The sequence below is a fragment of the Podarcis cretensis genome (assembly GCF_951804945.1).
Source record: "Podarcis cretensis genome assembly, chromosome: 15".
Lineage (NCBI taxonomy): Eukaryota > Metazoa > Chordata > Lepidosauria > Squamata > Lacertidae > Podarcis > Podarcis cretensis.
This window is the reverse complement of record NC_137185.1, coordinates 16,399,829-16,427,581: the sequence shown is the minus strand read 5'-3', so window position 1 is coordinate 16,427,581 and position 27,753 is coordinate 16,399,829. Positions and strand designations below refer to the sequence as shown.

General features: G+C 47.6%; 2 protein-coding genes and 1 long non-coding RNA gene across 3 annotated transcripts; 2 read left to right on the top strand and 1 right to left on the bottom strand.

Annotated features, from left to right (window-relative positions):
* The first annotated feature begins 794 nt into the window (after window positions 1-794).
* Window positions 795-3,665, top strand: LOC307204508 (C-C motif chemokine 4-like). The gene is made up of 3 exons (XM_079956086.1): window positions 795-1,020; window positions 2,737-2,851; window positions 3,234-3,665. The coding sequence occupies exons 1-3, from the start codon at window positions 810-812 to the stop codon at window positions 3,319-3,321; spliced, it is 414 nt and encodes a 137-aa protein (XP_079812212.1). The 5' UTR covers window positions 795-809; the 3' UTR covers window positions 3,322-3,665.
* Window positions 3,666-8,199: 4,534 nt separating this feature from the next.
* LOC307204049 (C-C motif chemokine 5-like) lies at window positions 8,200-11,850 on the top strand. Its single transcript, XM_079955321.1, has 4 exons — window positions 8,200-8,357; window positions 9,347-9,403; window positions 10,588-10,702; window positions 11,623-11,850. Exons 1-4 carry the CDS (start codon window positions 8,297-8,299, stop codon window positions 11,756-11,758), a joined length of 369 nt encoding a protein of 122 aa, XP_079811447.1. The 5' UTR covers window positions 8,200-8,296; the 3' UTR covers window positions 11,759-11,850.
* Window positions 11,851-12,214: 364 nt separating this feature from the next.
* Window positions 12,215-21,236, bottom strand: LOC307203677. The gene is made up of 3 exons (XR_013833326.1): window positions 20,456-21,236; window positions 15,129-15,247; window positions 12,215-12,305 (listed from the first exon to the last, which is right to left on the bottom strand). It is a non-coding gene; the product is annotated as an uncharacterized lncRNA (long non-coding RNA).
* Between the last annotated feature and the right edge of the window lie 6,517 nt (window positions 21,237-27,753).

The following is a 27,753-nucleotide window of genomic DNA, read 5'->3' as shown; positions in this document are numbered from 1 at the left end:
TGGATAACATTAAAAGAACGGTATTTCCAGAGTAAAGCCAAACCTACACACTGCGCAGCTGCATGGTGGTCGTTCATGACTTATGTCAAAAGATAAACTCATGGCTGGCAGGTACTGTACCTACAAGTTATGATTTTACCTGGATTTGATCATCTTCCAGGACTTAGTACTGACTGCTCTGTTATGCTTCCATTCGTGCATTGTGGGGAGTTGGACTAGATGACCCTTGGGGATCCCCTCAAACTCTACAATTCTCTGTTTCTATGACCTTATTATTATTATTAGGACCTTATTATTTGCAGCACTGTTTTTCTCTCTCTGCAATGGCCATTTCTCGGCTCTCTGCGTCTCATGTTAGGGGCCGTTCCAGAAAAATCCCCTCCAGGAATTTGCAACTGGTTTCTCCTTTCTCTGGATGCAAAACGAATGCAAAAGCTCTGTTTGGGGGCGCTTGCTTAGGATGGGGCCGCTTCTCCCCCCGGATTGCACAAGTTTTTCTTTTCCCTTTGCATCTGGTGCCTGAAAGAGCTGACGGGGCACATTCTCCAGCAAAGGGAGAGTGGAGTGGGGTGTTCATCTTCCCTTCTTTCTATCCACCGCTCTACCCACCCCCCACTCCGGTTTCACCAGCTCTTCTTCCTTCCTCTCGTGACCCTATGTGGGTGAAGCAATTTTTAAATCACTTGAGCGGGGCGGCGCAGATGTAATACATCTTCTTCAGAAACTTCCCCTGCTTTTTTGGCCTCCGCGATGGAGGTTCCCGCACCCCTTCGGGGTGACATCACCGCCGACGGGAAATTCCGCCGGCGATGCTCCCCTCCCGCCCTGCCCCCTGCTCCATAAAAGGAGGCAGGCTTCATGGAGGGAGCACCAGAGACGGCAAGAACTTCCAGGAGAACCTCAACCAAGATCAGCCACTCCAGCCTCTCAGCAAAATGAATGCTTCTCAGTCTCCACGTGCCTGGGCTGTGGCCGCGCTCCTGGTACTGGCCCTCTGCCTCTCGGCCATCGCTGCTCCAGGTCAGTCTCAAGGCTCAGCATGGGGAGCGGAGGGGCATTTGAGGGCAAAGTGGGGGTCCTTCCCCCGGGGTGGGGTTTTGGGGGCCCGGGAGAAACGCAGGCTCATCATCGTGGCCGCTGCTTGGGAAGCTGTCTCTGCTCTGACTGGCCGTGGCTCTCTAAAGCAGGCATCCCCAAACTCAGCCCTCCAGCCTTTTGCGAACTACAATTCCCATCATCCCTGACCACTGGTCCTGTTAGCTAGGGATGATGGGAGTTGTAGTCCCAAAACAACTGGAGGGCTGAGTTTGGGGGTGCCTGCTTTAGGATTTCTGGGAGAGAGAGCCCTACCTGGAGATACCAAGGGGGGTGAACTGGGAGCCAAGCAGCTGCTCTGCACCTCAGCTACAGCCCTTTCCAAATAGGAAGCTGCCCTATCAGACCACTGGTCCATCAAGCTCAGTGTTGTCTACACTGACTGGCAGCAGCTCTCCAGGGTTTCAGGCAGGGGGCAGCATGCACGGGATTGCAGCCTCAGTCCAGGATTCTTGTCCTCTCCGCTTCCCAATCCTGCACCACATGAGCTCCTTCCAAAGGCAGGCTTCAGTCGCTTGGAATTCCATCCCTGCAGGCAGGGCGGTGTGGCAGGGGAGATGTCCTCTCTGCGCCCTTTGAACTCGCCCTTCTTGTTTTTATAAGGAGTTTTATCCGATTCCACATGGGCTGTTGGAGCTCAGCCACCATGTGCACAGCAGGGCGGACGGGGGCTTAACCCCACGACCCCATGACAGGGGGAGCGATAGGTTAGAATAGCCTGTGGGCTTTGGGGGCATGTGCAGAGCTCCTCCTCCTCATCACCACTGGATAACCTCCCCTTAAGATGCTTCTATAGGGACACGGGTGGCACTGTGGGTTAAACCACAGAGCCTAGGACTTGCCGATCAGAAGGTCAGCAGTTCGAATCCCCATGACAGGGTGAGCTCCTGTCGCTCAGTCCCTGCTCCTGCCAACCTTGCAGTTCAAAAGCACGTCAAAGTGCAAGTAGATAAATAGGTACCGCTCTGGCGGGTAGGTAAACGGTGTTTCCGTGCGCTGCTCTGGTTCGCCAGAAGCGGCTTAGTCATGCTGGCCACATGACCCGGAAGCTGTATGCTGGCTCCCTCGGCCAATAAAGCGAGATGAGCGCTGCAACCCCAGAGTCGGCCACAACTGGACCTAATGGTCAGGGGTCCCTTTACCTTTACCTTTAAGGTGCTTCTGCTTTGCATGCAGAAGGTTCCAGGTTCTATCCCCAAGCACATTTCCTGGTAGGGAGCTGGGGAGAAGACACGCCGTCTGAAACCCTGGAAAGCTGCAGCCAGCTAGTGTAAGCAGTCTTGAGCCAAATGGACACAGAACATAAGAAGAGCCTGCTGAGTCAGGACAGTAGACCATCTAGTCCAGCATCCTTTTTTTACAGCGGCCAATCAGATGCATCTTCTGAGAAACCAGCAGGCAGGATCCAAGCACAAAAGCTCTCTCCTCCATGAATTGGTCCACTCCTCTCTTAAAGCCACCCTGCTTAGTAGCCATCACTGCCTCCTAAGGGTGCACGTTCCCTAGTTCCACCCGATACTTGCACCTTCCTATGTACATGCTGGACTCAAGAGGATAGAGGCAGGAAACGGAATTCCTGGCCAACAACTTTGCAGCAGAGTTTTGCTGGTTGCACTCAATGCCTTTTCCTTTCTCTTCTAGTGGGGTCTGACCCTCCAACTTCCTGCTGCTTCACCTACACGGCAAAGAAGATCCCCCGGAACTACATAGCTGACTATTACGAAACAAACAGCAGGTGCTCTCAGCCGGGTGTTGTGTAAGTATAAAAATAATTCTGCTCTGTTTGCAGCCTCCAGGCATGGGAAAGGGTTGGGGTGTCCAGCTGTCCCAAAAATAATAATTATTATTGTTATAATAATAATAAATTTTATTTATTAATAAATATACCAACCCCGCCCACTTTCTGCCATCCGTCAGGAGTCTAGCTGAGCCATCCAAGCCCACCCCCCAAAAATCATAGAATTGTAGAGTTGGAAGGGGCCGCCAGGGGTTCCCTCTGCAATGCAGAAATCACAACTAAAGAATCCCTGACAGACTATGATTTTATGATCCTACCTCAAGGGCAAGAGAGGGCTTGACAGGAAGGCAGAGAAAGCCAGATGGGAGGCTGATTGTGTCTCTCCTTTGATTCCCTCCAGGTTCACCACAAAAAAGGGCCGGGAGATCTGTGCCAACCCCGCAGAGAAATGGGTCCAAGAATACATGGACCACTTTGAGCTGAACTGATCATCAGTCCTGGAGCAACAGAAGCCGGCATCCTTGGCTGGGTCGATGGGCATCCCAGGCCTGGCATCATCTCCTGCCAAGGGCATCTCAAGAACACCACACGGCTGGTGGCTTTTGTTTTGACCTTGAAGTCAAAACCTCAGGGACTTTCTATGATAATTTAAATTTATTTAAGGTATTTTATTTTCCTCAAACCCTAAGGGTCCACCCCTGCTAATTATTTTATTTATATAACTTTGGAGGGAACACAAAGCAATAAACCTCTTTGCTATTTTTATACATACGACTGTTTTAATATTACCACAGAATATGAATTTCCCCAATAAATGTTTTTTTTTCTACAAGTTCTGTTGTAAGCTGAGTGTTTATTCCTACCCACCTTGGTTGCAATCTGTGGTGTAAAAGAGGGTCCTCCTCTCTCTCCCTTTGGGTAAATGGCCAGCTGAGATGGGGAACCAAATACATACGGCCCTCGATACCTCCCTCTTTGGCCCTCACAACTCCCCATGGATGCCACCACCTTCCACTAGCCCAGTTTCAAGTTCTCATTGGGTGTTTTTGCCTGGCTGCAAATGTTTCCTTGAACGCTGATGATGCTTAGTTGTGCATCTGTGCAAAAAGAAAAAGAAGGATTAGATAGATTGCAGATAAATAGCAAAGGTAACATTGTTGTTCCATAAGGGGGTGGGGAGGGATCCACACATGGGAATCCTTTTATTATCACCAAGGGTGATCTTTTGGATCAGCAACTGTTACAGAACAGGAAGCAGAGAGAAGGAATAAATGGACAGCTTTCTGAATGCAAGGAGCAGTATTGGGACCTGTCCTTTTTAACCTTAGGGGTGAGCAGTGAGGGGACCAGGTTTCCTGCTGATGCCAAATTGTTCAAGAGGGTTGAAACAAAAAACTGGTGGGTCCTTCCTCTGCCACTTGGACAGCATCTCCTGATGCTCCTCCCTCCACCTCGATTGCCCTCACAGCAAGAAGCTCTTTCAGCAAAGGGTCGTCTAGCACAAGCTCCTGCACCCTTTTCAGAACAGGCGAGTGGTTGTGCAGTCCTGGCACCCAGTGAAATGTGGGCGCGTTCAGTGTAAGTGAGGCTGAGCCAGTGCAAAGAGAAACTGAACTGGAAGAGCAAACGGTCTCTTGTGAAGTGTGAATTCCTGAGGGGTTATTTCCATTGTTCATGGAGAGGTTTTTCCCTTGGGCTCGGTCTGTTATTGGGTACTGTTGTGATCCTCCAGAAGATTTCTGAGATAATAATGGCACTCTCACTGGCACCCCCTGCCATGTCCAAACATGACCCCTTCACAGAGTTGGGTGAAACAGAAATCTCCCTGGGACCTTGGTGACTCTAGATAAGCCTGCTCTTAAGAAGGACATAAGAAAAGCCTCCTGGATCAGGCAAATGGTCCATCTAGCCTAGCAGGCTGTTCCCACAGTGGGTGCTTTTCTTCAAAGCATGGAGCTGCAGCAGTCTTGGCACAAATGGTCTCTTATCGACAAAGAAGATGCCACAGATTGCCTGCATGTTTAGATGTGCCCATATCCTGCCTCGGTATCTTGGGCATCTGGTCCTCCTTATCAGAAGATTGCAAACTGCTTTCCCTCCTGCAATCTCCTGAAGTTTCATTACGTCCCCTCTGCATTCCGGAGGCCGCAGACACAAGACAGACCCATGTCTTTGGCAATCCTGCGCCAAACCATCTCCTGCATGATTCCAAAATACATCTTTAGTTGGTGTCAAACCAGGCTTGGTTCTCTGCATGAATCTCAACCCATGGAGACTGGTATTGTGCTTTTTAACTCATTCATAAACAATCTGGATTGACAGGAGAGCACTGAGGTGGCCAAATTTGCTGTTGATGTGGAATTGTTCAGGGAGGTTGAAACTGTTCCAAGCCACATCATTCTCCAAGGAGAGAGAGACTCCAGGGGTCCCAGGAACTTCCCCAGTTTTAGATTCCTTGGAATGAGGGTCAGCAGAGACTGTGGTATCTTTGGGGCATATGGTTTTATTTACACATAGATACAAACTGAGTATACGATGTGGGGGGCTCACAGCATCAGCACCCCAACAGATCTTGCTTCTCCATCAGTCACAGCTTCAGATCCAGCACAAAGCTACCTATCTCTGTGACCTTCAGCTTCCAGCCTGCTTCCAGCCCAGCTCACATTGCTCTCCTATCCAGCAGCTAGATGGGAAAAGGTGGAGGAAAAGCCCAACAAAACAAAACAAAACAAAACACTGACTGCGAAGCGAAAAGGGGCATTTGGTCCTCTCTGGTCTTATCCATACATCTTCTTGTCCTGCTGCTTTTCCCTGGAGAAACCTGCTATTTAGTCTTCAACTGATGCAAATTGTAGGGATGGGTATAGAATCTGGGATAGGATATATTAGCTACAGTAGATATTACCCTTCCTGACACTTGTTTGTGAGTGTAGCAAAGTACACCCCTTTGGCGTCAAAATTAAGAAGCTGTTGATTGAGCTGGTTACAGTCTTTTTGATGAAGCATTCCAGGATGCCTTGGTGCAGACTGGATTTTCCTGGTATTTAGCCCTTTTATCACCCTTAAAACAATATATATGGATGATGGAGTCTGAGTCTTTTGACCTCAGACTCAACAAGTTGCTACGTCTCTGTAGAGATGCAGAAGTAGAAGACATGGCAATGGCAAGCGAGCAAGACGGAAGGGAGTGAAAGAGAGAGATGGGGACATGACCAGCCTTTTTATATAAATTGCACCCATCTCTCCCTGGCCACACCCAAGGGGAAGTGGCTCCAACAGCACTGACAGGAAGTCCTCCGTATTGGATCCACATTCTGCTGTGTGCACATTCTAGTAAACAGAAATGTTGGACTCAGCTGCTCTTTCTGGATACCCCACACAAATGACAATTTGGGTTTTCTCCAGATTGACATTTGCCCTGATTTAGAGCTAAAGAGCAGGTTTTTGCATATTCCAAAGGAGAAACACCTAACCAAACCCTCCCAGCTACATCCTGGACCAGCTGATGTTTCTGCAGCCCCTTCAAAGGTAGTCTCACATGGACCACATTGCAACAGCCCAAACAAGGGTCTCATCTGGGCCAAGTCTGGCTTGCCCAGGAGCTGCTGCTGTTAGCGAACCAGAAAATACTGAGCAAAGTCCCTTGACCCCAGGCAGACCGGCTGAGTCCTGAACTGTGAACCACTAAGAAAGTTCCACCACTCCCTTGGACATGTATAGAGTTCCTCTTCAGGTCCTGCAGCATGGAATGGGATCACCACCACACGGCCAGTTCAGTATTCTCTCCAAGGAGGCTTCTTGTCCACTCTGCTTGAAGCTGCTTCATTTTATCAAACTTCTGGTTCTGCAGTTGCCCCAGTTTGTCAGGCAGCTGGCCTCACTGCCACTCCACTTTCTCCAGCTGCCAGTTCTGCCGGTCTACCTGTTGCTGGATTTGCTGCTGGAGCATCAACTTGAACTGCTCAAAGAGGGCTGCTGCTTCTCCCACCATCTTGGCCCAGCCGCACCTCGCTCACAGGTCCTCCTCCTGGAAACCCAAATCCCACTTCTGACACCCCCAGTCTCTAGGGATTCCAGGTGCAGACCCTCCAAGTGTCCCTATTTCCCAGGGCAGTCCTGGATGTACAGAAGCCATCCCAGTTTCTGATTTAATCCCAGAATGTCCTGCTTTTCCTTAGGACATCCCTATTTTCATTGGTGAAATGTTGGAGGGTATGGAGTTATGTGACCCCAGAGCCCAGGAGATAACTACACAACCTTTAGAAGACTTCTGAAGGCAGCCCAGTATTTGGAAGTTTTTAATGTTTATTGTGTTTTATATATGTTGGAAGCCACCTAGAGTGGCTGGGGCAACCCAGTCAGATTGGCGGGGTATAAATATTATTATTATTATTATTATTATTATTATTATTATTATTTAGTACACCCCTATTTTCATTGCATAAATGTTGGAAGGTATACAGGTGCTTACCACCAGAGCCAGTTCACAATTGGGTGCTACTCTAATCCTTCAGAGAAAAGTGATGGGGGTCATGGCATGCACTCAGGTATTTCCTCAGCTGGTGGGGACCTCATAGGATCAGTTCCACTTCAGCAGGGAGAGTGCAAAGCCAGGCGTGGAAAACAAAGTGACTAAATTGGAGGTGCAGGTGGGCCTTTGGTGGCTCTAGAAGACAGGAGCCTGCCTGGAGTCTCTCTGAAAGCAGTGACGGTTGGGTATCTCCACATTGGACATGGAGTACTATTAGAAAGCTCCCAAAAAAAACCCAGCCCCTGGGCTCATGTCACTCTCCCTTGTGTGTAGCCAGGTTGCCACACTTCCATGTCCCTAACATGGCCTGATCCTTCTCTGGACCTTGTTCCAACTGTCCTATGTTAGCCCTCACAGAGCCTCAGCCCTCCCCTGATGCTTTGGAAGCATCTGAGCTGTTTACCTAGAAATGGGCTTGGCCCAGTAAAGGCCTCTTATCGCCCCCCTCCTTATCAATCAAAAGATGCCATGAACGATAGGTCTCGTGATACATCCACATCCTGCCTTGGTATCTTGGGCGTCAACCACTCACTATCTCCCTTGCTTTTGGGTGGAGCGGAAACTGTCTACAAACATCTCCTATAGACAAGAGACCAGGAGGAGCGTCAGCGGCCAAGGAAGGAGTCTGAAAGGGCAATGAGTCCTCTTTCCATCTTATCAATCGAAAGATGCCACAGATGATGGGCCTCAGACATGTTTGCATCCTGCCTCTGTATCTTGGACATCAGCCTCTTGCTATCTCTATCGCTTTCAGGGGTGGGGGAACTTTTCTGGAGCTATCTGTCCTGTGACATCCTCTCCAGATGTTGTAATCGCAATTGTTTTGTGGCTAGAATCACCTATAAGAAGAGACCAGGGGAGCTTCAGGGTACTGAGCGTCAAGGCATCCAAGGAAGGAAAGACCCCAGACCATCTCTCCATCTCCACCTGCCATGAAGCTGTCTCTGGTTGCCCTCCCCTTTCTCCTTCTGGCTCTGGCTGCTGCTAGCGCACGTGAGTCTGCCCTTCTCATATGTGGTTGTTTTTTTAGTTAGGAGATTTATACACACTTTTGTCTGATTTTCACAACAACAATGTAATAACCAATAATAATAATAATAATAATAATAATAATAATAATAATACAGGTGGCACTGTGGTCTAAACCACTGAGTCTCTTGGGCTTGCTGATCGGAAGGTCGGTGGTTCGAATCCCCACAACAGGGTGAGCTCCCATTGCTCTGTCCCAGCTCCTGCCAACCTAGCGGCTCGAAAGCACTCCAGTGCAAGTACAGTGGTACCTTGGGTTACGAACTTAATTCATTCTGGAGGTCTGTTCTTAACCCGAAACTGTTCTTAACATGAGGCGCACTTTCACTCATGGGGCCTCCCGCTGCCAGCATGTCGCCGGCGCATGATTTCCGTTCTCATCCTGGGGAAAAGTTCTCAACCTGAGGTACTAATTCCGGGTTAGCAGAGTTTGTAACCCAAAGTACCACTATAGATAAATAAGTACTGCTGCAGCGGGAAGGTAAACGGCGTTTCCGTGCACTCTGGCACTCGTCACGGTGTCCCGTTATGCCAAAAGTGGTTTAGTCATGCCGACCACATGACTCAGAAAGCTGTCTGTGGACAAATGCAGGCTTCCTCAGCCTGAAAGCAGGATGAGTGCCGCAACCCCATAGTCGCCTTTGACTCAACTTAACCATCCAGGGGTCCTTTACCATTGTTGTTGTTGTTTTCTTACATTTCTTAGTCGCCTTATACAAAAAAAAAATCTTACAGCCACTTAACAATATAAAATGAAGCCCGATAAGATCAGATGAAACCAGTTAAAAATTAGGGTGTGGGACCATAGATAAGTATAATATTTGGAAAGGACATAGTCATTTATTTAAAGCACAGCATGGAGAACCTTCCGTCTTCTGGTGGATGGAGACAGAGGGGGCTTCCTTTTGGCTCTGCAGACAAGCCAATACTCTCCATTCCTTTCTCCCTTTCAGGTGAATATGATGAGGAGTTTGGGATCCATGATAAGTCTATTCCCAGTGCTGGTCTTGGTAAGTCCTCCTTTCAGGGTGTCCACAATAGTCAAGCAAGCCAAGTGGTACCAGGGTCATGTGGGTGGTTGCTTTTGTGCCTAATCCAAAAGGCAGCAGAGGTTATCCCATGAGGACTACAGTGGCACAGCTCTCTCAAGCAGATTGTCAAGCAACTTGCAAATCCATACCTACAGAAGAAATCTGAAATCCACACCATCTTACCTCTTTCCCCCAAACCTGGAAGATATTTTCCCTAATCTCAGATGCAAGAGGCTGATTGTGATTGATCCCTGGTGTGAGGTACTCTGCACATGATCAGAGGTTGTTACTTCACACTTGCTGGATTGAGCCATCCATTGAAAATATGTTCTGATGTGCCCTGGCTCAAATGAAACAATCATTTTTTTATCTATCCATTGGAATCATGGGTTTAAATCTAGAGGGGAAAGGTGTTGCAGATAACGAAAAGCTGGTTTTCGTTTCAGGGGGAATGCATGCAGCTGGAAGCAAATATTCCATGGCGGGGGTTTTTCCCCCTTGTATTTTTGAAGCGTTGTGTGTTTGTTTAATTGTTCTCTCTGTTTTATACACAAAATGGAAAAAAACAATTCTCCTGGTAAGTCTTCCTTGTCTCCCTCTCCTCAATCATTTTTTATCTATCAGTTGGAAATATTGGTTTTCATTTGGAGGGGAAAGGTGTTGCAGATAATGAAAAGCTGGTTTTCCTTGGGGGGCATGGTGGGGGGGTTTCCTTGTATTTTTAAAGCATTGTGTGTTTGTTTAATTTTTGGGCAAGGGGTGTGGAGGCACAATCAGGACTTGACTACATCCTAGTCATGCAAAATTCAGAGGTTTCTAAACACACTTGCATGTACATACACATACGCACACACAGGTTCTCTCTACCCAGAAATGAAAGTGCTCGTTCCAGACAGGTTCTGCCACTTGAGCAGCTGGGAGGGGGCACAGAGTGGTCTTGGTGAAGGGGGGGATTTGGCTGCCCTGGGGGGAATCTTGAGGGCTAGATTAAAAGCCCTGGGGACCACATTCAGAGTTCCTCCATGCTTGCTTGTAAATGCAAGGGCCTCCACGCAGAGAAAAGGATGTGTATTTTTGGATGTTTGATGTGAAAAATTTAAAACAACAATTGCTAATAAAAATAGTCAATTAACAACAGTACTTACTTATACCACTTTTTACAGTTGGGCTGGATCTCTCATCTCCCTGCTGTGAAAAATATTCCAAGAAAATAATCCCAAGAAACATCGTGAAGGATTATTTCTACACCAGCGGAGACTGTCGTCTGTTTTCTGTAGTGTAAGTTTCTGCATCAGGGCAAAAACCAAGAGGCCAGCTGGATAACATGTTTCAAAGGGTAGAACATGAAGTGCAGCTTAAGCACTTGGGGGACAGATTGAGAAAATCATAAGAGTAGATCAAAGAAAAATGGAGAAATTGTCACCCGGGAACAGAGATTGGCTGTGACTATTTTCCAGTCTTAAATTCAGTTCAGTATTTCAGCAGAAGCTTGCAAAAAAAAAATTACACTGCATAAAAATCTGTTAGACATTATTGTGCATTTTGCTCCTAATCTATGCATTTTTGCAAGCAAACTGTCCTCGCCCCCACCAACAAGTTGCAGTTTTGGACTCCAAAATGCAGAGAAGGGTGGGTTTTGAAGGCGAGCTGTGTTTTGGTGGGCAACAGAGGCACCAAGTTACTTCCAAAAGTGAGGGAGCCTGTTGCGCACTTGGGACATCATGTGCTTGACGTGTGACATTGCATCATCGGGAGAAGGCTGAACCCAGAACCCAGCATGGTGCAGTTTCAATGGCTGGCAGTTCCTCCTCTCTTGTGCTCAGAAGGAGCCAGCCACTGAATCCGTGCCACGCTCAGTCCCGTGCTCAGCCTCTTCCTCTGCCCCCTGCCAACAGATATTAACAGGGCAAAGACAGCTCGGCCCCACAGAGCCAGCACCCCAGTGGGCCTATTTGTTTGCAAAGCATGGATTTGATGGGATCACATTAAGACTGCAGTCAGAAGCCATTTCTTTTCCATCTCTATACCCTGCTGAGGGCACAAGGTCCATGGGAAAGATGAACCTGGTGCCTTTTGACATGGAAGGTGGGCTGCCTGCCTTTTCTCCAGACCCAAGAGAAGTGGGGTCCTCAGCTAGTGGAAAATAAAAAGGGCACATTCAGTGACACATGGTAAATGTCTGTTTCTTTCCCTAACAGGTTTGTATTGAAGAATGGAGAATTAGGCTGTGCTGACCCAAATGCCCAGTGGGCCAAGTATCTTATGGAATACATTGACAGCATTAAGCATTCCCCCAGCTCAAGACCCACAGCTGTGCCTATCCCCAGCATGTAGTCCACATTGGGAAAAGGCACTGGGAACCACAGCAACCGCCTCGCCTCCTCACTGAACCTCTTCCCTCTCTCCCTCCCTTTCTCCCCGCTCATATTCTGGCCCCTTCATGACTGAAGCCCAGAGTTCTTCATTCAAGGGACTCTGTGGTTATCAAGGCAGCGATCTAGGAGCAGCCGGCCTGCCTTGTGGGAAAAGGTCTCCCAGAAAATGGCTCCTGAAGTTGCCATGTGCCCTTTTCATACCTAAGTCAATCAACACTGTTTGGCAGGTTCTGTTCAAGCAAGCAAGCATCTGTTTCCAAGCTGCTTTGCAAAATGTTGATTTCCAGTGTGCGGGTGCAGGATGAATCCATTTTGCCGGGGCTTTTAAAGAAATTCCCAAAGCATGATTTAAATCTCACCTTGGGTATCTGCTTTGAGAATCCCCACAGCAAATGTTTCCTTTTGAGTTGACTTGTTTAAGCACACTGATTTCTGCTTGTGTTGTTGTTAAGTGTTGCTTATCGGAGTATGTATGCAGATGGGCCAGTCTGCAGTTCTGTTGTTGGCTTCTGAAAATAAAGATGCGGTTTGAGTTCCTCTCTGTCTTTTGCGAGTCCTTCTTCTCTCCAGGGGGGAGGGGGTGAAGCAGATCCAGGCAGTATGAGAACAGCTTCAGAAGGGGAGGGAGATGACAGGCATTTGTGCAACCTCAGCCAGCAGGGAACAAGGTGGTCACGATTCCCAAGGCTGCCCCTGCTGCCTCCCTTGGCTAAGCTGGTTAGTTGGCCATATCTGGGATTAAGCCTTGATTCAAGGGGATGGCAAGGGAGGAAGACCCGCTCCACTTCCCCTTTTTGTAGAGTCATCATCAAAAATGATGGGGTCTCAAATTTCAGCAGTCCTCTGTACAACACCAAAAATTCAGCACCCCAACCCACCTCTCACCTTCCATTCTACATTATAGTTACGGCACCCTCTTCTCTGCACCCAGTGTGACCAAACCAGTTGCATTCCCCTAAATCCACCTCTGCTCCACCATCTCTTTGGATTCCCACCAAGAGCCAGCCAGGCCTTATCTGGGATTTAGCCTTGATTCAAGTAAATGGCAAGGGAGGAAAATCTGCTCCAGTTCCCCTTTTTGTCGCGTCATCATCAAGAATGATGGGGACATCTATGCGGACCCCAATGCACAATGGGTCCAGGATCACATCCGCCTTCTCCCCGCACCCAGTGGCGAACCTTGGGGTCTCAAATTTCAGCAGTCCTCTGTGCAACACCAAATTTTCAGCTCCCCACCCCACCTCTCACCTTCCATTCTACATCATAGTTACGGCACCCTCTGCTCTGCACCCAGTGTGACCAAACCAGTTGCATTCCCCTAAATCCGCCTCTGCTCCACCATCTCTTTGGATTCCCACCAAGAGCCAGCCAGGCCTCTGCCTCTCTCTCAGCCTCAATTCCAGACAAGCCCACTCTAAACAATACTTTGGAGAATGTGGGCAGGGGCGTCCACTGGACAGTATCTATTAAGTCATTCATAAAGCCTTTCATAGCCCCTCCACAAAGGCTTCTGAGAAAGCCCAGAGAATCATGGGATAAGAAGACAGGTCCTCTTGCAGATCGGTAACAGGTGAAGAATCAGGAAGGAGAAAGTGGGAAGGAATGAAGAGTCCTCCCAGTGGAGGGATGGAGAAAGTGGGCTACCTCAAATGAACTCAAATGAACATGGATCCCTGTTGATAAGGAAAACATCCTGGGGTGTGGATTTGCTCCACTCCCCAGCTCATTGGGGTGCCACTCCTTGCGAGTCTCTCTGGTCAGCAAAAGAAGGAGTCTCCAGCCAAGTTAAAGAAGCAAATCAGCAGTCAGTGGACCTGATCTTTATTTGTTGCAACAAGGTTCAAGCACATAAAGAGTAGGAACCCCGAGCATGGGGTTGCGTGAACTTTTAAGACCTCTCCCCATTTCCCATAATACATTTTTCAACTGCTTCATCGATACATCACAGATATGACACAAAGTAGGAGAGTTTTGGATGTAGAAACATGAGCCCATCACTCACCCTGGTCAATAACCGGGTTTTTAATATTAATTATCCACTTCTCCAAAGAACAATAAAAGTATTTGCACATCCCCCGAGCTACAAGGCTTTCCTGAGCTTCTCCTTTGAAAGTATCAGGATTCAGCCACCATCCCAATGGATTTCTGTCTGGGTTATGTGCTGCCTTTGATCGCCTCCTGCCTCCTATTGTGAGCCTAAGTTCACACCTTATGGAGAGGCAAGGAGTACGTGGCCTTATGCTCAAGGGATTATGGAAGCAGGGTGGGCTCTAGATTCCCATCGTCCACAGGAGTCATTACCATTGGAACCAAGGAAATCGGTCAAACCCTTGAAGTTTGGTGATTATTTGTGAAGTGTCTACAGTTTTCTTCTTATTTTTTGTAATGAGATTTTTGCAATGCTGCCCCAGGAACTGGACTAAGGAGGAGAGCGCTATCGATGGCCACAAGCCATGGTGGCGACGCTCTGCCTCCGTGCTTGGAGACAGCAACACTTCTGAAGACAAGTTGATGGAACCCACGGGAAGGGAGTGTGCTCAGGTACTGTTTGTGGGCTTCCCATTGGGAGCATCTGGTTGGCAATTGTGAGAAGAGGATGCTGGAATAGATGGGCTACTGGCCTGATGCAGCAAGGCGCTTCAGATGTTCTTTTAAAAATCCTTCCCACTGGAGCCAATGATGGCCACCAACTTGGAGGACTTTAGAAGAGCTTTAGTTCAATTCATGGAGGATAGTATGGCTCCTCTTATATTCTTTAGGGGGAGCACAGTGAAGGAGGGATGGTCCCCTCCCAAAGGGTTTGCTTGGGAGGAGAGCAGGGCCCCACTGCAACCCTCCCCAGGGCACCTCTGTTGGCCAGAGAGAGAGTCCCAGGTTCACTCCCCAGCATCTCCAGGTAGGGCTGGGAATGCCCCACATCTGACACCACACCGAGCCACTGCCAGTCATAGCAGACCATAGTAAACTAGATGGGTTGACTTGCTGAAAGGTAGCTTCTTATGTGCCTATGAAATTAGCCCTCTAAGATTTCAGCACTCATGACTGTGGATAGTTTTAGGGAAAGGACAGTAACTCAGTGCCAGAGCATCTGCTGTGAATGCAGGTCTCCTGTTCAATCCCCTGCCGTGTCTCTAGGTTAGGCTGGTAACATCCCCTGCATGAAATCCTGAAGAGCTGCTGCTGCCAGTCTGTGTAGACAATATTGGCTTAGATGGACCAGTGGTCTGACTTGGTATAAAGTAGCTTCCTATATTTAATAACAGTCCTTGATTCAGAATCCTTGGGACTAGAATCTTACTTTGGGGGAAGAAGCTCAATGGCAGAGCAACTGCCTTGAATGCAGAAGGTCTCAGGTCCAGTCCCCTGTGGAGTCAAATCAAGACTGCAGGAAGCAGAAGTCATTTGTTCACTCCCTTCCGCTCTTCTCTCCCACAGACTCAGGCTACTGCTGTAAGAAATACGTTATGAGACCCATACAACTCAGACTCCTGGCGTCCTATGACTATGCAAGCAGCAAGTGCTCCCTGCCAGCTGTCATGTAAGTATGAAAAACTTGGAAAATAATTCATGGGTCATCAGCCAAACTACAAACTATTAGCAATAGTTGCAGAAGCCAAAGCCCCTTTGCAATTCCATACCAGATCAGGGGGCTTCAGGGAATCACCTCTCCATCCTGGAAGTGACCTGGTGGCCTTAGGGAAGCCTCAGCCCCTGACCCCAACTCTGAGGAGGTGCAGGTGGGAGAGCGAGTCAACAGCTTCCCAGGGGAGGGAGAGGCTCTGGAGGGTGAATGCCAGGGGTGCCCTCCTCTTTCCCACCCCCAGGCCAAAGCCGGGATGCCTTTCTCCATGTAGCTCTGGGACAGAGCACCTGTTTGCCTATAGATGGTCCCAGGTACAGTCCCAGGTGGGGCTGGGATATAGTCCTTCCCGAAACTTCAGAGAGCCACTGCTGCCAGTCAGTGTAGACAGTGCAGAGCTAGATGAACCAATTGGTCTGACTCAGTATGTGTCAGCTTCTGACGCTCTGGCTGGCTGGGCATTAAACAGGCATTTCTCTCTTTGCAGATTTACCACAAAAGCAAATAGGCGGCAGTGTGCAGACCCCAGTGCCGCATGGACCCAGGAACGTATCCAAAGTCTCTCCCAAACATCGACAACACCCAGCAAGGAATGAGGAAACCAAGCGCCCGAAAGCCTTGCTGTGTGCAGAACATGCACAGCCACCCACACCCACCCATGTGACAGTTGCACTTTAATGTATTTTATTCAGATTACGTATGTCAGCATATTTTAAGCAGTTGCATGTTTTTGTATTATTGTTTTCCACAAGGGAAGTGAGATAGTCTAACGGTTTTTTCTGTAAAGCGTCACCACAAAGACCTTTCATGTGAATAAATCTCAGGGCAAAAATGGAATCCTTCTGGGCCTCAGACTGGTTCATTCTGGTTCGTTGTCATCCCCCATCCCGCTCTCAAGGGTTCAGCTTCGTTCTGTAGCTTAATTGGGGAGAGGGGAGGAGGCAAGAAAAAGCGGCTCATTGGGTTTCTCTGAGTTTCTTATTCTTTCCAACTTGGAAGTTCCATTTTCCACATTTCTGCATCAATTTTTCTTTTAAAAGCCTGTGCAAAAACAAACATGAATCTCCACATATATTTCCCCTGGTGTATCCACATTTGTACACAATTTTGCCAAATGCCGGTATATCCATTTTGGGCAAGGAATTTCCCCCAATATAATTTTATATTGTGACATGCACCCCAATTTCTGAGCAGTGAGAGACTCCAGGGTTCCCTGCACTTTCCTGGGGTTCAGCACTTCATCTGCCAAAAACCCTCCAACGCCTCCATTAAGAAGCAGAGGTTCTCCTTTTAATTAGAGCTTAATTGGACTAAAGTACAGGCACATGCTAGAAGAGATGAGAGCACAAACTGTGGAACAAACCAACTGCAAGGACTGTAAAGTTTGTACTTGAGATAAGACTTCATTCAGTTCAAAAGACGGGGGTGGTTACGGTTTCTTTATTTGAAGTTTTCATCTCTACATTTAACATTCGTCAACCCTCCTCTGAATGTTAGTTCAGATTATATTTGTGCAAGTAAGGATGGAAAAAATTGGATTATAAATATGTAATATAACATCAAACGTAACTGTGTGTGTAAAAAAAAGGAAAAAGGGAGGGTACGTTATTCTTAGTGTTAGATGTATTTATTTATTTCTGCACACTTTGGAGCTGGAAAACAACACCACAAATTCAGAAGAAAGGTACTTCCAAATGAGAGCAGCATTTCAGTTCACATCTTGTGTTTCAGGGAGGATAAATGAATGAGATTCAGGCACACAGAGCCAATTCCTCCCCAGTCTGTCTCTAATGGAAGTTGGGTGGCCCTCTTCCAACAGGTGATTTGAATCACTTCCAACAAGTGATTTGGCACATTGAGTACTCTTGGGTGCTCCCAGAACCCATCCAAGAAAAGGAGTCCTTAAGTCATGGCACCCTCCATTGCACCCACAGCCCAGTTGCTACCCATCCTTCACCCTAAAATGGCCTGATCCTTCCCTGGGCCTTGTTCCAGCTGCTTTACATTTGTGCTCACAAGGCCTCAACCCTCCCCTGAGACCGTGGAAGCACCCAGGCTGTTTACACAGAAATGGACGTGTCACACGAAAGGGCTCTTATCAACCCCCTTATCTATCAAAATATGCCACAGGTGATGGCCTCTCTTGATATGTCCACATCCTGCCTCCGTATCTTGGGCATCAACCCCTCACTATCTCTCTTGATTTGGATGGAGTGGAAACTTTTCTAAAGTCATTCTGGAAACATCACCTCTTAAGAAGAGACCAGGAGGAGCTTCAGAATTTGGCGCCCCCAAATGGATCTTCTCAAGTATGGATCTACTCAATTTTGCACCCTTCAGCTTGGCACCCTGTGCGGGAGAACCGCCTGCAGTGATTTGAACCCTGATCTCCTGGTTCCTAGAGGGTGACTGTCAATATAAGCCTTCAGCACTACCCCAGCCCCAAACTAGGCCAACCCCAAGGCAGAGAATGACCTTTTTCCAGGTATATGATAGAGTTGGCCCTAAGCAGATATCATCTCTTCTTTTGCAGATTCATCATAAAGAATAACAGAAGGGTCTGTGCTAATCCCAGTTCTATATGGGTCATGGATCTCATCCATCGTCTCTCCCCACCATAGAAGCAATGCCCCTCCCTCTTCTTCTCCACAGGGCTCAAGCTGCTTTGAATGCCAGGAAATCAGACCTGCAAAAAGTGAGGCAATATGAATAAAGGGAGTGATGGTGAGCACGTGCAGAGTACCTCTCATTCATAACCACACGAGAGTGTAGGCTCCTGGCCCATTTATCCTGGACAAAGGCAGAGGTGTAGAGCAGGGCTGGTGGGGGTGGCCCTTAGCATTTGTGGCTCAGGCTGCCTCAAGGAGAGAAGCTCCACCATCTGGAAGCCCATCCTCAGCACACTCCAATTGAAAGGCACCAGATATTTCAGGTTTTTGCATGAAATTAGATCTGAGCTGGAAGGAGCAAAAACTTTTGTAGCTGCTACTTCTAGATGGCTTCGTCACTCTACCTTTTTATCCCTACAACAAGTAGCACTGCTCCCCCAAACTGTCAACCACAGCCATGATGTTACTCATTTAATGAAAACACTGAAAGATGGAAGCAGGCTTGTTTCTCACAAAGTGATTGGATAGCACCTAGGCCCCTAGCTAGCAAGGCCAGAGCTCAGGGATGATGGGAGTTGTAGTCCAACAACACCTGGGGACCCACAGGTTGAGAAAGGCTGACCTAGGCATTTTGAAGAGGGGTAGCCAACAGAATGCCCTCTGGATGCTGTTGAACTACAGCTCCCTTCATCCCCTCTGTTGACCATGCTTGCTGGGGCTGATGGGAATTGTAGTCCAACACTGGAGACTGTGGTGTCTTTATGATCTATGGTTTATTTACACATATTTACACACCTGACAGACCATTCAAGTGTCCCTATTTTCCAGGGACAGTCCCAGGTTTATAGAAGCCATCCCAGTTTCTGATTTGAACCCAGAATGTCCCGCTTTTCCTTAGGGTGTCCCTATTTTAATCAGAGAAATGTTGGTGGGTGTGGAGTTATGCAACAACACCACCACTCCAAGCCAAGGAGATATGTAACTATACAACCTTTAGAAGACATCTGAAGGCAGCTCTTTTTAATGTTTAACAGTTTGTTATGTTTTTATACATGTTGGAAGCAGCCCAGAGTGGGCAACCCAGTAAGATGGCTGGGGTATAAATAATACAATTATTATTATTATTATTATTATTATTATTATTATTATTATGGAATAGGACATCCCTATTTTCATCAGAGAAATGTTGGAGGGTATGACCTGAGCCTAAGATGGAGGGGCTCACAGCATCATCACCCAAAATGGTTTTGCTTCTCCCATAGTCATAGCCTTGGATTCCAGCAGCAATCAAGCATGGCTCTGTCTCTCTAGCTGCTGCCTGCTGCCTGCTCTTATCTTTCACATGCTCTGGCTTTTGCCCCTCTCACTACCAGCCTGGTGAGGCAGAGAGGGCAGCCATTTGCCCAGAGAGCACCGTCACTACTTTTGGAAGCCCTGAAGGCAGCCCTGTTTAGGGAAGTTTTTAATGACTGATGTTTTAATGAAATAAAAACTTTTAAAAATTCCTTCCAGTAGCACCTTGTTGTTGTTTAGTCATTTAGTCATGTCCGACTCTTCATGACCCCCTGGACCAGAGCATGCCAGGCACTCCTGTCTTCCGCTGCCTCCTGCAGTTTGGTCAAACTCATGCTGGTAACCTCAAAAACACTATCCAACCATCTTGTCCTCTGTCACCCCCTTCTCCTTGTGCCCTCCATCTTTCCCAGCATCAGGGTCTTTTCCAGGGAGTCTTCTCTTCTCATCAGCTTCAGGATCTGTCCTTCCAGTGAGCACTCAAGGCTGATTTCCTTCAGAATGGAGAGGTTTGATCTTCTTGCAGCCCATGGGACTCTCAAGAGTCTCCTCCAGCACCATAATTCAAAAGCATCAATTCTTCGGCGATCAGCCTTCTTTATGGTCCAGCTCTCACTTCCATACATCACTACTGGGAAAACCATAGCTTTAACTATACGGACCTTTGTTGGCAAGGTGATGTCTCTGCTTTTTAAGATGCTGTCTAGGTTTGTCATTGCTTTTCTCCCAAGAAGCAGGTGTCTTTTAATTTCGTGGCTGTTAGAGACCAACTAAGTTTGTTATTGGTATGAGCTTTCGTGTGCATGCACACATTCTTCAGATGTTTTAATGTATTTTTAATCTTTTGTTGTAAGCTGCCCAGAGGGAAACCCAGCCAGATGGGTGGGGTAGAAATAATAAATTATTATTATTATTATTATTATTATTATTATTATTATTATTATTATTCACTAATGGCAGGGCTCAGTTGGCAACTATGGCCATTCTCTCACAAAGAAACTTGCCAGACTAGTTCAACAATGGGATCCTCAATTAGATGTTAACCCCTGCTGGACCAAGGATCCCTGGAATTAGAAGGGACTCAGGCATGATACAGACTAAACCCCCTCTCCAACTTACAACAGTTCTTTTGTCTAGTTAAACTATCCCACAGGAGGAGGCGACAGCCACCAACCTTGTTGACTTTAAAAGGCAATTGGCCAGATTCATGGAGGAGAGGGCTATTGGTGGCTACTGGCCATGATGCCTCTGCTCTGCCTCCATGGTTGGAGCCAGCAATGTTTCTGAATACGAGTTGCTGGAAACCACAGGAGGGGAGAGGGCTCTTGTTCTGGAATCCTGTCTGTGGGTTTCCCACAATGGGCATCGTGGTCAGCCACCGTGAGGTCAGGATGCTGATCTAGAACAGCTGTTGGCCTGATCCAGTGACACAGCTCTTCTTATGTTTGTATTTGATGTCCCTATGGAAGCAGCTCTGGCCGATCCACTTTGCCACAAAGGAAAGAGCTGGCTTGGTGTTAACTCCTGCCCTTGTCTCCACCTCTGGGTTGCCACAACACTTCCTCAGTCAGTCCCATGCTGCCCTCCTCAACTTTCCCCCATTACCCCCAGAGCCACCTCAGCTTCGCAAGAGGTGAGGGCAACATGAATCATTTGGAGAAGGAACGGGTGATTTGCGTCTCTTGAAAGAGATGCTACTTCCTTCCTAGGAAATGGCGTGTGCATCCTCTCTCCTTTTCTTTTTCTTTTTTTTAAGAGAACATTTGCGGTCTGACACAGCATTACAGGGACAGCGTCCAGGCTTCAAGAACAGGTTAAGGGAAGGGGAGATTTTTTTCAGTAGGTCAGTTTCAGTGAGTAGTAAGCCAGAGGGAGGTTTTGTTTAGCACAGTGGTTCCCAAAGTGGATGGTACCTTCTCCTGGGGAGGGCAGCGCTAGGAGGCAAGGGGTGGCAGAGGCTGAATGTGGACATGAATATCAGACTTTGCAAGGCTGGTATCAGTGGGTCAAGTTCATCCAATTAAAATAAATGTGCAATTAATTGTTATCTACTTGAATTTTATGGTATTATTATCTTCCTTATTGGGTCATGCAAACCTTGGTTCTAAATAATGCTTTTTATAAAGAAGAAACACCATGGTGCATCTGCAGCAGCAAAACTGGATGCCTTCATCTGCCCCAGCTGCAACAAAACATGTCTCTCAAGTGCTTTTTTAAATTATTAATAGAGAAAACGGTGTTGGTACTCACCACAAAGTTGTTATAGTAAGTGCCACGCTTTTAACATTTGGGGGGAAAGGTACTGTGTACCATTGAGTAACCCCAGGAAAAAACCACAATGTCTCTCCCATATCAGGTTCTACAGCCACAGCAGGTGCTGCAATCTTCCAACAGCTTGACCTAATGCCCAAAGGCACACTCCTCCATTCTCTCCTGAGACAGACAGATGCCAATCACCATAGGGTAGGGTGGGGGGCACCAGGGATGACTTCATGGAATCAAGGGGGCAGTGGCCCAAAGAAGTTTGGGAACCATTGGGAATCCAGTTCATATTTTTGGCATGTTCCAGTTCACCAGGCTCAGGGATCCAGCTTGGTGTCTTCAAGTCCTTGGTTCAAGTCCTGCTGGGTGTGTTTCTCCATCTCACCTTGTGCGGCTGGCCAGGACCAGAGCTTCAGATATCAGTTTTGAAAAAGAGTTTCCCCCAACAGCTGATTAATACAGTGACGAGGATGTGAATTACTTTGGAGCCAGAATCTCCGATTCTGAATGTCCAAAGGGAAAGGCCCAACTAGAGATGGTGGAATAATAAGTGATTATTGGGGTTTCATGCCCTGCCACTTGTAGGGGGGACTGACAGAATCATAGAGTTGGAAGAGAACCCAAGGGATTATGGATTTTGTGGTTTTATATTTTGATTTTATTCTGTAAACCGCCCTGAGACCTGTGGGTATAGGGCAGTATATAAATTCAATAAATCATCATCATCTAGTCCAACCGCCTACAATGCAGGAATCTCAATGCACAATCCAAAACACATCCAATTTGAAACCATACCGGACCCTGCTTAGCTTTGCAAAACGTGCCAGCAGTTTTGTTGCTGCTTCAAAGCTGATAGGAGGACCAGTACAGGAAGGATAACGTTATCAATGGCTAGTCATCATTAATATGTTCTCCTTTCTTTATTGGGAGCTGTATGGTTGTAAATTGCAGTTTATATCCTGAAAATATATGAAGCGCAAAAACAAGGGAGTTTCTTAAGTACTTATGAGCACAGGCTGTTGACAAAGATTGGCTTCTGGGCAAATAAAGATAGCTGGTGGCTTTGCAGGGTGCCCAGTATTTGAAAGAAGGTGCTGTGTGGGTCTAACCATCACCCCCTTCCTGACCCCAACCACACACTCCAGGGTCTGACAGAAGATGAGCAACCTTAGGCAGTTCATTCATGAGGCTGCTGCTCCCCCTGGTGGAAGAAACACACCCACAGCTCCCTCCCTTGTTATACAAGGCTCTATCCACACTATAGATTTAAATCAGTATCATAGCACTTTAAACAGCCATGACTTCTCCCAAAGACTCATGAGAAGTTTAATTTGTTTAGTATGTTGAGAGTTCTTAGGATACCCCCTACTCCTCTCCCAGAGCTACAATTCTCAGAGCGGTTTCACAATCAATCCCCTTTCCCAGGGAACTCTGGGAACTGTAGTTATGGGAAGGGAATAAGGGGAATCTCCTGACAACTCTCATCACTCTTAACAAACTATAGTTCCCAGGGTGTTTGGGAGGAAGTGATGACCATTTTAAATGGGATGGTGCTGATTTAAATCTATAGGGCGGCTGGAGCATCTTTCTCAGAACAAAATGTTAAGCAGAGCCCCGTCTGCCCTTCTTTCTGCAATCTCATCCACCCAAAATCCCCTCCAGCCTCTCATTCCTCAGGGTTGCATGTGAGAAGTGGAGTCATGAGGGGGGGCAGTTTCCAACATGGCAACAAAAATCAAAAGGAAGTAGAGAAGCAAAACCAGAACATGGTATATTCCATATGAAAATGATAAACTATATACACACCAAAGATCACTGTTTGGCTCGCCTTCATCGTTATCACACGAGTGCAATGAAGAGAGATGTTTCCATTTCCCATCCACTTCATAAACTCGAAGGTTATTTCAAAGTCATCCAAGTGCATAGCCATTGCTGCCTCCAGTGGCAGGGAGTTCTGTAAGAACAAAAGGAAAGCCCAGCTGCTGGATCATGCTGTTCTCACAGGGGCCAACCAGGTGCCCCATTGGGAAGCCCATAAGCAGGTCTCAGGCACAAGAGCGCTCTCCCCTCCTGTAGTTTCCAGCAGCTGGCATTCAGAAACATTGCTGCCTCCAGCTGACTAGTGACTAGTAGCCATCAATAGCCCTCTCCCACATGGATTTGTCTAATCCCATTTTGAAGCCACCTTAGCTGGTGGCCATCACTGCAGGGGGAGGTGGGAAGTGGCAGCCTGATGGGAGGGGGCCCAAGTGGGTTGATGGCAGGGAGACCTACCCATGGCATTTTGCCAGGGGTCCATTGAGCCTAGCGCCAGGTCTGGACTTGACAAGGCAAGGGCGGGGAGATGTCACTCAAATGAAATTTTAAAAATGAGGTCTTTAAAATTTGCGTCCTGCCAGGGGAGGTAATGAGTGGCTGCTTCCAAGCCCACCCTTGGGTTTGACTAGGTAGCTAAGTAAGACACAGACTTGTGCTTCCATCCTCAATTGGCAATCTCAGAGTCTTCCTATGTTTGGAACACAGGGCCCTCCTTCACAACCTGGACACCAGATGGCAGCAGAAACAAGGTTGTGCCCACAGACCTCCTCCCTTCCTTTCACTCTCTCCTCCTCCACCTCCCAGAATTAATAAATGTTCTGTGATTTCAGAGAATTGGAAAACTCTGTGAGTTGCAGGGGCAAACTGTAGCCTGCAGGCACTGCTTGTGTCTCCTTCTGCCCCCCCCCCTTCCCTGAGTTTGCCTGTGAAATTAAATCTATTCCATTTAATTTATTTACTTACAACGGCTATAATCTGCAAAGGGTTCAAGTTCATCATCATTGTTTACTTAAATAAACAACATAGTTTTATTTGGGTTTTGAATAAACGTGCACTTAATTGTTAACTTTTTTGCATTTTATTGTGTTATTATCTGCTGCAAACTGCTATTCTGAATAATGTTTTTTATACAGGAGGGGCACTGGAAATGAGTTCATGGAATCAAGGGGCCAGAAGAAGGTTGGGAATCGTCATTGCTTTTTGTGGGCTTCAGCAACATATAATTTGTCCTTTTAAAAAGTTTTCTGATTGAGCTGTGTTTCAAACCTCTGCACAAGAAGGCGGTTGGAGGATGGATGGCGGCTAACAGTTTGAGGTTGAATTCTGACAAGACAGAAGTACTGTTCTTGGGGGACAGGGGGCGGGTGGGTATGGTGGACTCCCTGGTCCTGAATGGGGCAACTGTGCCTCTGAAGGACCAGGTGTGCAGTCTGGGAGTCACAGCTGTCCATGGAGGCACAGGTCAATTCTGTGTCCAGGGCAGCTTTCTAACAGCTCCATCTGGTACGCAGGCTGAGACCCTACCTACCTGCAGACTGTCTTGCAAGAGTGGTGCATGCTCTAGTTATCTCCCGCTTGGGCTACTGCAATGCATTTACGTGGGGCTATCTTTGAAGGTGACCCAGAAACTACAACTAATCCAGAAAGTGGCAGCTAGACTGATGACTGGGAGCGGCCGCCAAGACCACATAACACCGGTCTTGAAAAACCTACATTGGCTCCCAGTATGTTTCTGAGCACAATTCACAGTGTTGGTGCTGACCTTTAAAGCCCTAAACGGCCTTGGTCCAGTATACCTGAAGGAGCATCTCCACCTCCATCGTTCAGCCCAGACACTGACATCCAGTGCCGAGGGCCTTCTGGCGGTTCCCTCACCGCAAGAGGCCAAGTTACAGGGAACCAGGCAGAGGGCCTTCTCGGTAGTGGCACCCGCCCTGTGGAATGCCCTCCCATCAGATGTCAAGGAAATAAACAACTATCTGATATTTAGAAGTCATCCTTGTTTAGGCAAGATTTTAATGACTGATGTTTTAATCTATTTTTAATCTTTTGTTGGAAGCCACCCAGAGTGGAAACCCAGCCAGATGGGCTGAGTATAAATAATAAATTATTATTATTATTATTATTATTATTATTATTATTATTATTATTATCGTCATCATCAGCCACTTCATCAACGTGTTTTGGGGAGATGTTGCATGGGGTTGGACTAGATGACTCATTTGGTCCCTCCCAGCACTACCGTTCTATGAGGTTGGAAGGATTGTGAGGATAGGGTGGCCCTACAAAGGTATCCCATCTAGAACAAGTAGAGTTGTCCTATGCCAGGACTTATGGGGTCAAGGCTGCCAAGGCAGCCACCAAGCGATTTGGCCTACCATTCTGAGTGTGCCCACCTCCCCCATTCCTCTGGGGGCTTGCAACAGTTCAATTATTCATCCTTTGCTTTGTGGAGAGCCAGCTACGGCTGCATCAAGTCCATTAGCCCCATCTGGAACAGACCCCGAATGAAGGGGGGGCAGCTTTCCAGACAGTGAATTAGAGAAGGACGAGGTGACGAGGCAGCAAAGTGGCAGCAGGGAAGGGGGTAAGGCACCACCCTTGGGGGGTTCTCATCAGATGCTTCTTTGCTAACTGGAAATAGAGCTTGCTGCAATTAGGGAGGGGGGGGGGAGAGCGGAAGGCAGTATCACTTCCAGCTTCACCTCATGCCACGCACTGCGTCTCCACCGGGCAGGTTGAGGGTTAAGCTTTGGTGGGCCTGCACACCAGGAACGGTGTTGCAGCATTAACAGAAAGGCGTCAGCTGTGCTGGGACAAGCCAGCTTCATCGGACCTCAACTGCCAGCTGAGGGCAGCTATGCCATGAGAGGGAGAGATGGGAAGCAGGAGGCTTGGTTCCATCACCTTTGCCAAAAGCCCAGCTCCATCAGGCATCTCCTGCCCCTGCCAGCTGCTCAGTATAAGAACAGCTGTTTTAAGAATTGGTGCCTGAGTTTCATTCCTCCCCCTGCTTCCTTCCTTGTCCTTGTGCTTTTTTAGATTGTGAGCCGGAGGGCAGAGCCAGCCTTGCTTTAATTGATTGCATATAACCTATTCTGGGAGCCTTCTGGCTGAAGAGAGGGATGCAAATGCAGTACTCTAAATAAATAAATGATAAATTTGTTTTATTTATTTATTATTTCCTAAATAGGAGCTGCCAGTCAGTACTTATTTCTATTTTTATAAAGCAGCCAGCTGTACTATAATTATATATACACACACACAATAATAATAATAATAATAATAATAATAATAATAATGCTAGTGTGTGTTGTGGGAGCCTTCTAAGCTCTTTCTGCTTTCTTTCTTTTTTTGGGGGGGGGGTGAGATATGGGACAAAATCTGCCCCCCTCCCCCAATATTTCCACAATCATTTCTTTTGGTGCAGTTTCTTTTAAATGCATCTTCTCAGTAAGTATAAATATAGTTTTATTCCTATTATTATTACTTTGTGCCTTCACACCTCTGTGCTGGGGGGGGGGGGGGCAGAATTGCCCACACTGCCCTAAATCTGGTGCTGCTGCTGATGTGTTTTTAGTTTATCGTGGTTTTAATTTTCTGACTGTTTTAATTGATTTTACTAATAAATCTATTTTTTTGTAAACCCCCTTTTTGCAGTTAAATTTAATAAAAGAAATGCAACATATTTTCATATTATAGCATTAATGTTTATTTGAATTTCCCTGCACTGAGTCATTGTGGAAGCCGGTCACATTTTAAAAAGAGGATTGGGAATTAACACAGTATTATTAATAATGATTATGGGATTAATAACGATTATGTGATTATAATAATTAACACAGCCGAGACGGGCCACCTGTCGTAGCTCCACAGATGTTTCTGGACTCCACAGGTCCCCTCATCACCATCCCTAACCACTGGACCATGCTGCCCGGGGCTGAGGGGAGTTGGAGCCCAGCAACAACCTCTGGAGGTCCGCACACTCCCCACCGCTGCATGGAGGCAACCAGCCGCCTTCCAGATGTTTTGGACTACAACTCCCATCAGCCCCAGCGAGCGCGGTGGGGGGAACTGCAGCTGTGGCCGATGGGAGTCGCAGTCCTGGCCGTTCGGAAGGCCCCAAACTTTGTGGAAGGGCGGTGGCCGGCGCACATGGAGGAAACGGGCGGAGCCTAGAGCAGCATCCAATCGCAGAGGCATTTTCTTGAATTCTCCCTCCTTTAGGCGGGGCTGCCGCGGAGACGCCCGGGGGATGCTCCCTTTCCCTCTGCGAGAGAAGGAAACGGGCGGGAAAGAAAGCCCCGCCCCTTTCGTCGCGGACGCCCAATCGCGGCGCCTCGGGCGGTGAGTGGCAGCCGCCGCGGACCAACGGGCGGGGCGAGTGGCGTT

Bases quoted from the DNA above. Each gene is read 5' to 3' on its own strand.
- LOC307204508 (XM_079956086.1), top strand. From the start codon at position 810: ATGCTCCCCTCCCGCCCTGCCCCCTGCTCCATAAAAGGAGGCAGGCTT. The intron at 1,021-2,736 runs GTCAGTCTCAAG...TTTCTCTTCTAG, and splicing joins CTCGGCCATCGCTGCTCCAG to TGGGGTCTGACCCTCCAACT. The intron at 2,852-3,233 runs GTAAGTATAAAA...GATTCCCTCCAG, and splicing joins TGCTCTCAGCCGGGTGTTGT to GTTCACCACAAAAAAGGGCC.
- LOC307204049 (XM_079955321.1), top strand. From the start codon at position 8,297: ATGAAGCTGTCTCTGGTTGCCCTCCCCTTTCTCCTTCTGGCTCTGGCT. The intron at 8,358-9,346 runs GTGAGTCTGCCC...TCTCCCTTTCAG, and splicing joins TCTGGCTGCTGCTAGCGCAC to GTGAATATGATGAGGAGTTT. The intron at 10,703-11,622 runs GTAAGTTTCTGC...TTTCCCTAACAG, and splicing joins TGTCGTCTGTTTTCTGTAGT to GTTTGTATTGAAGAATGGAG.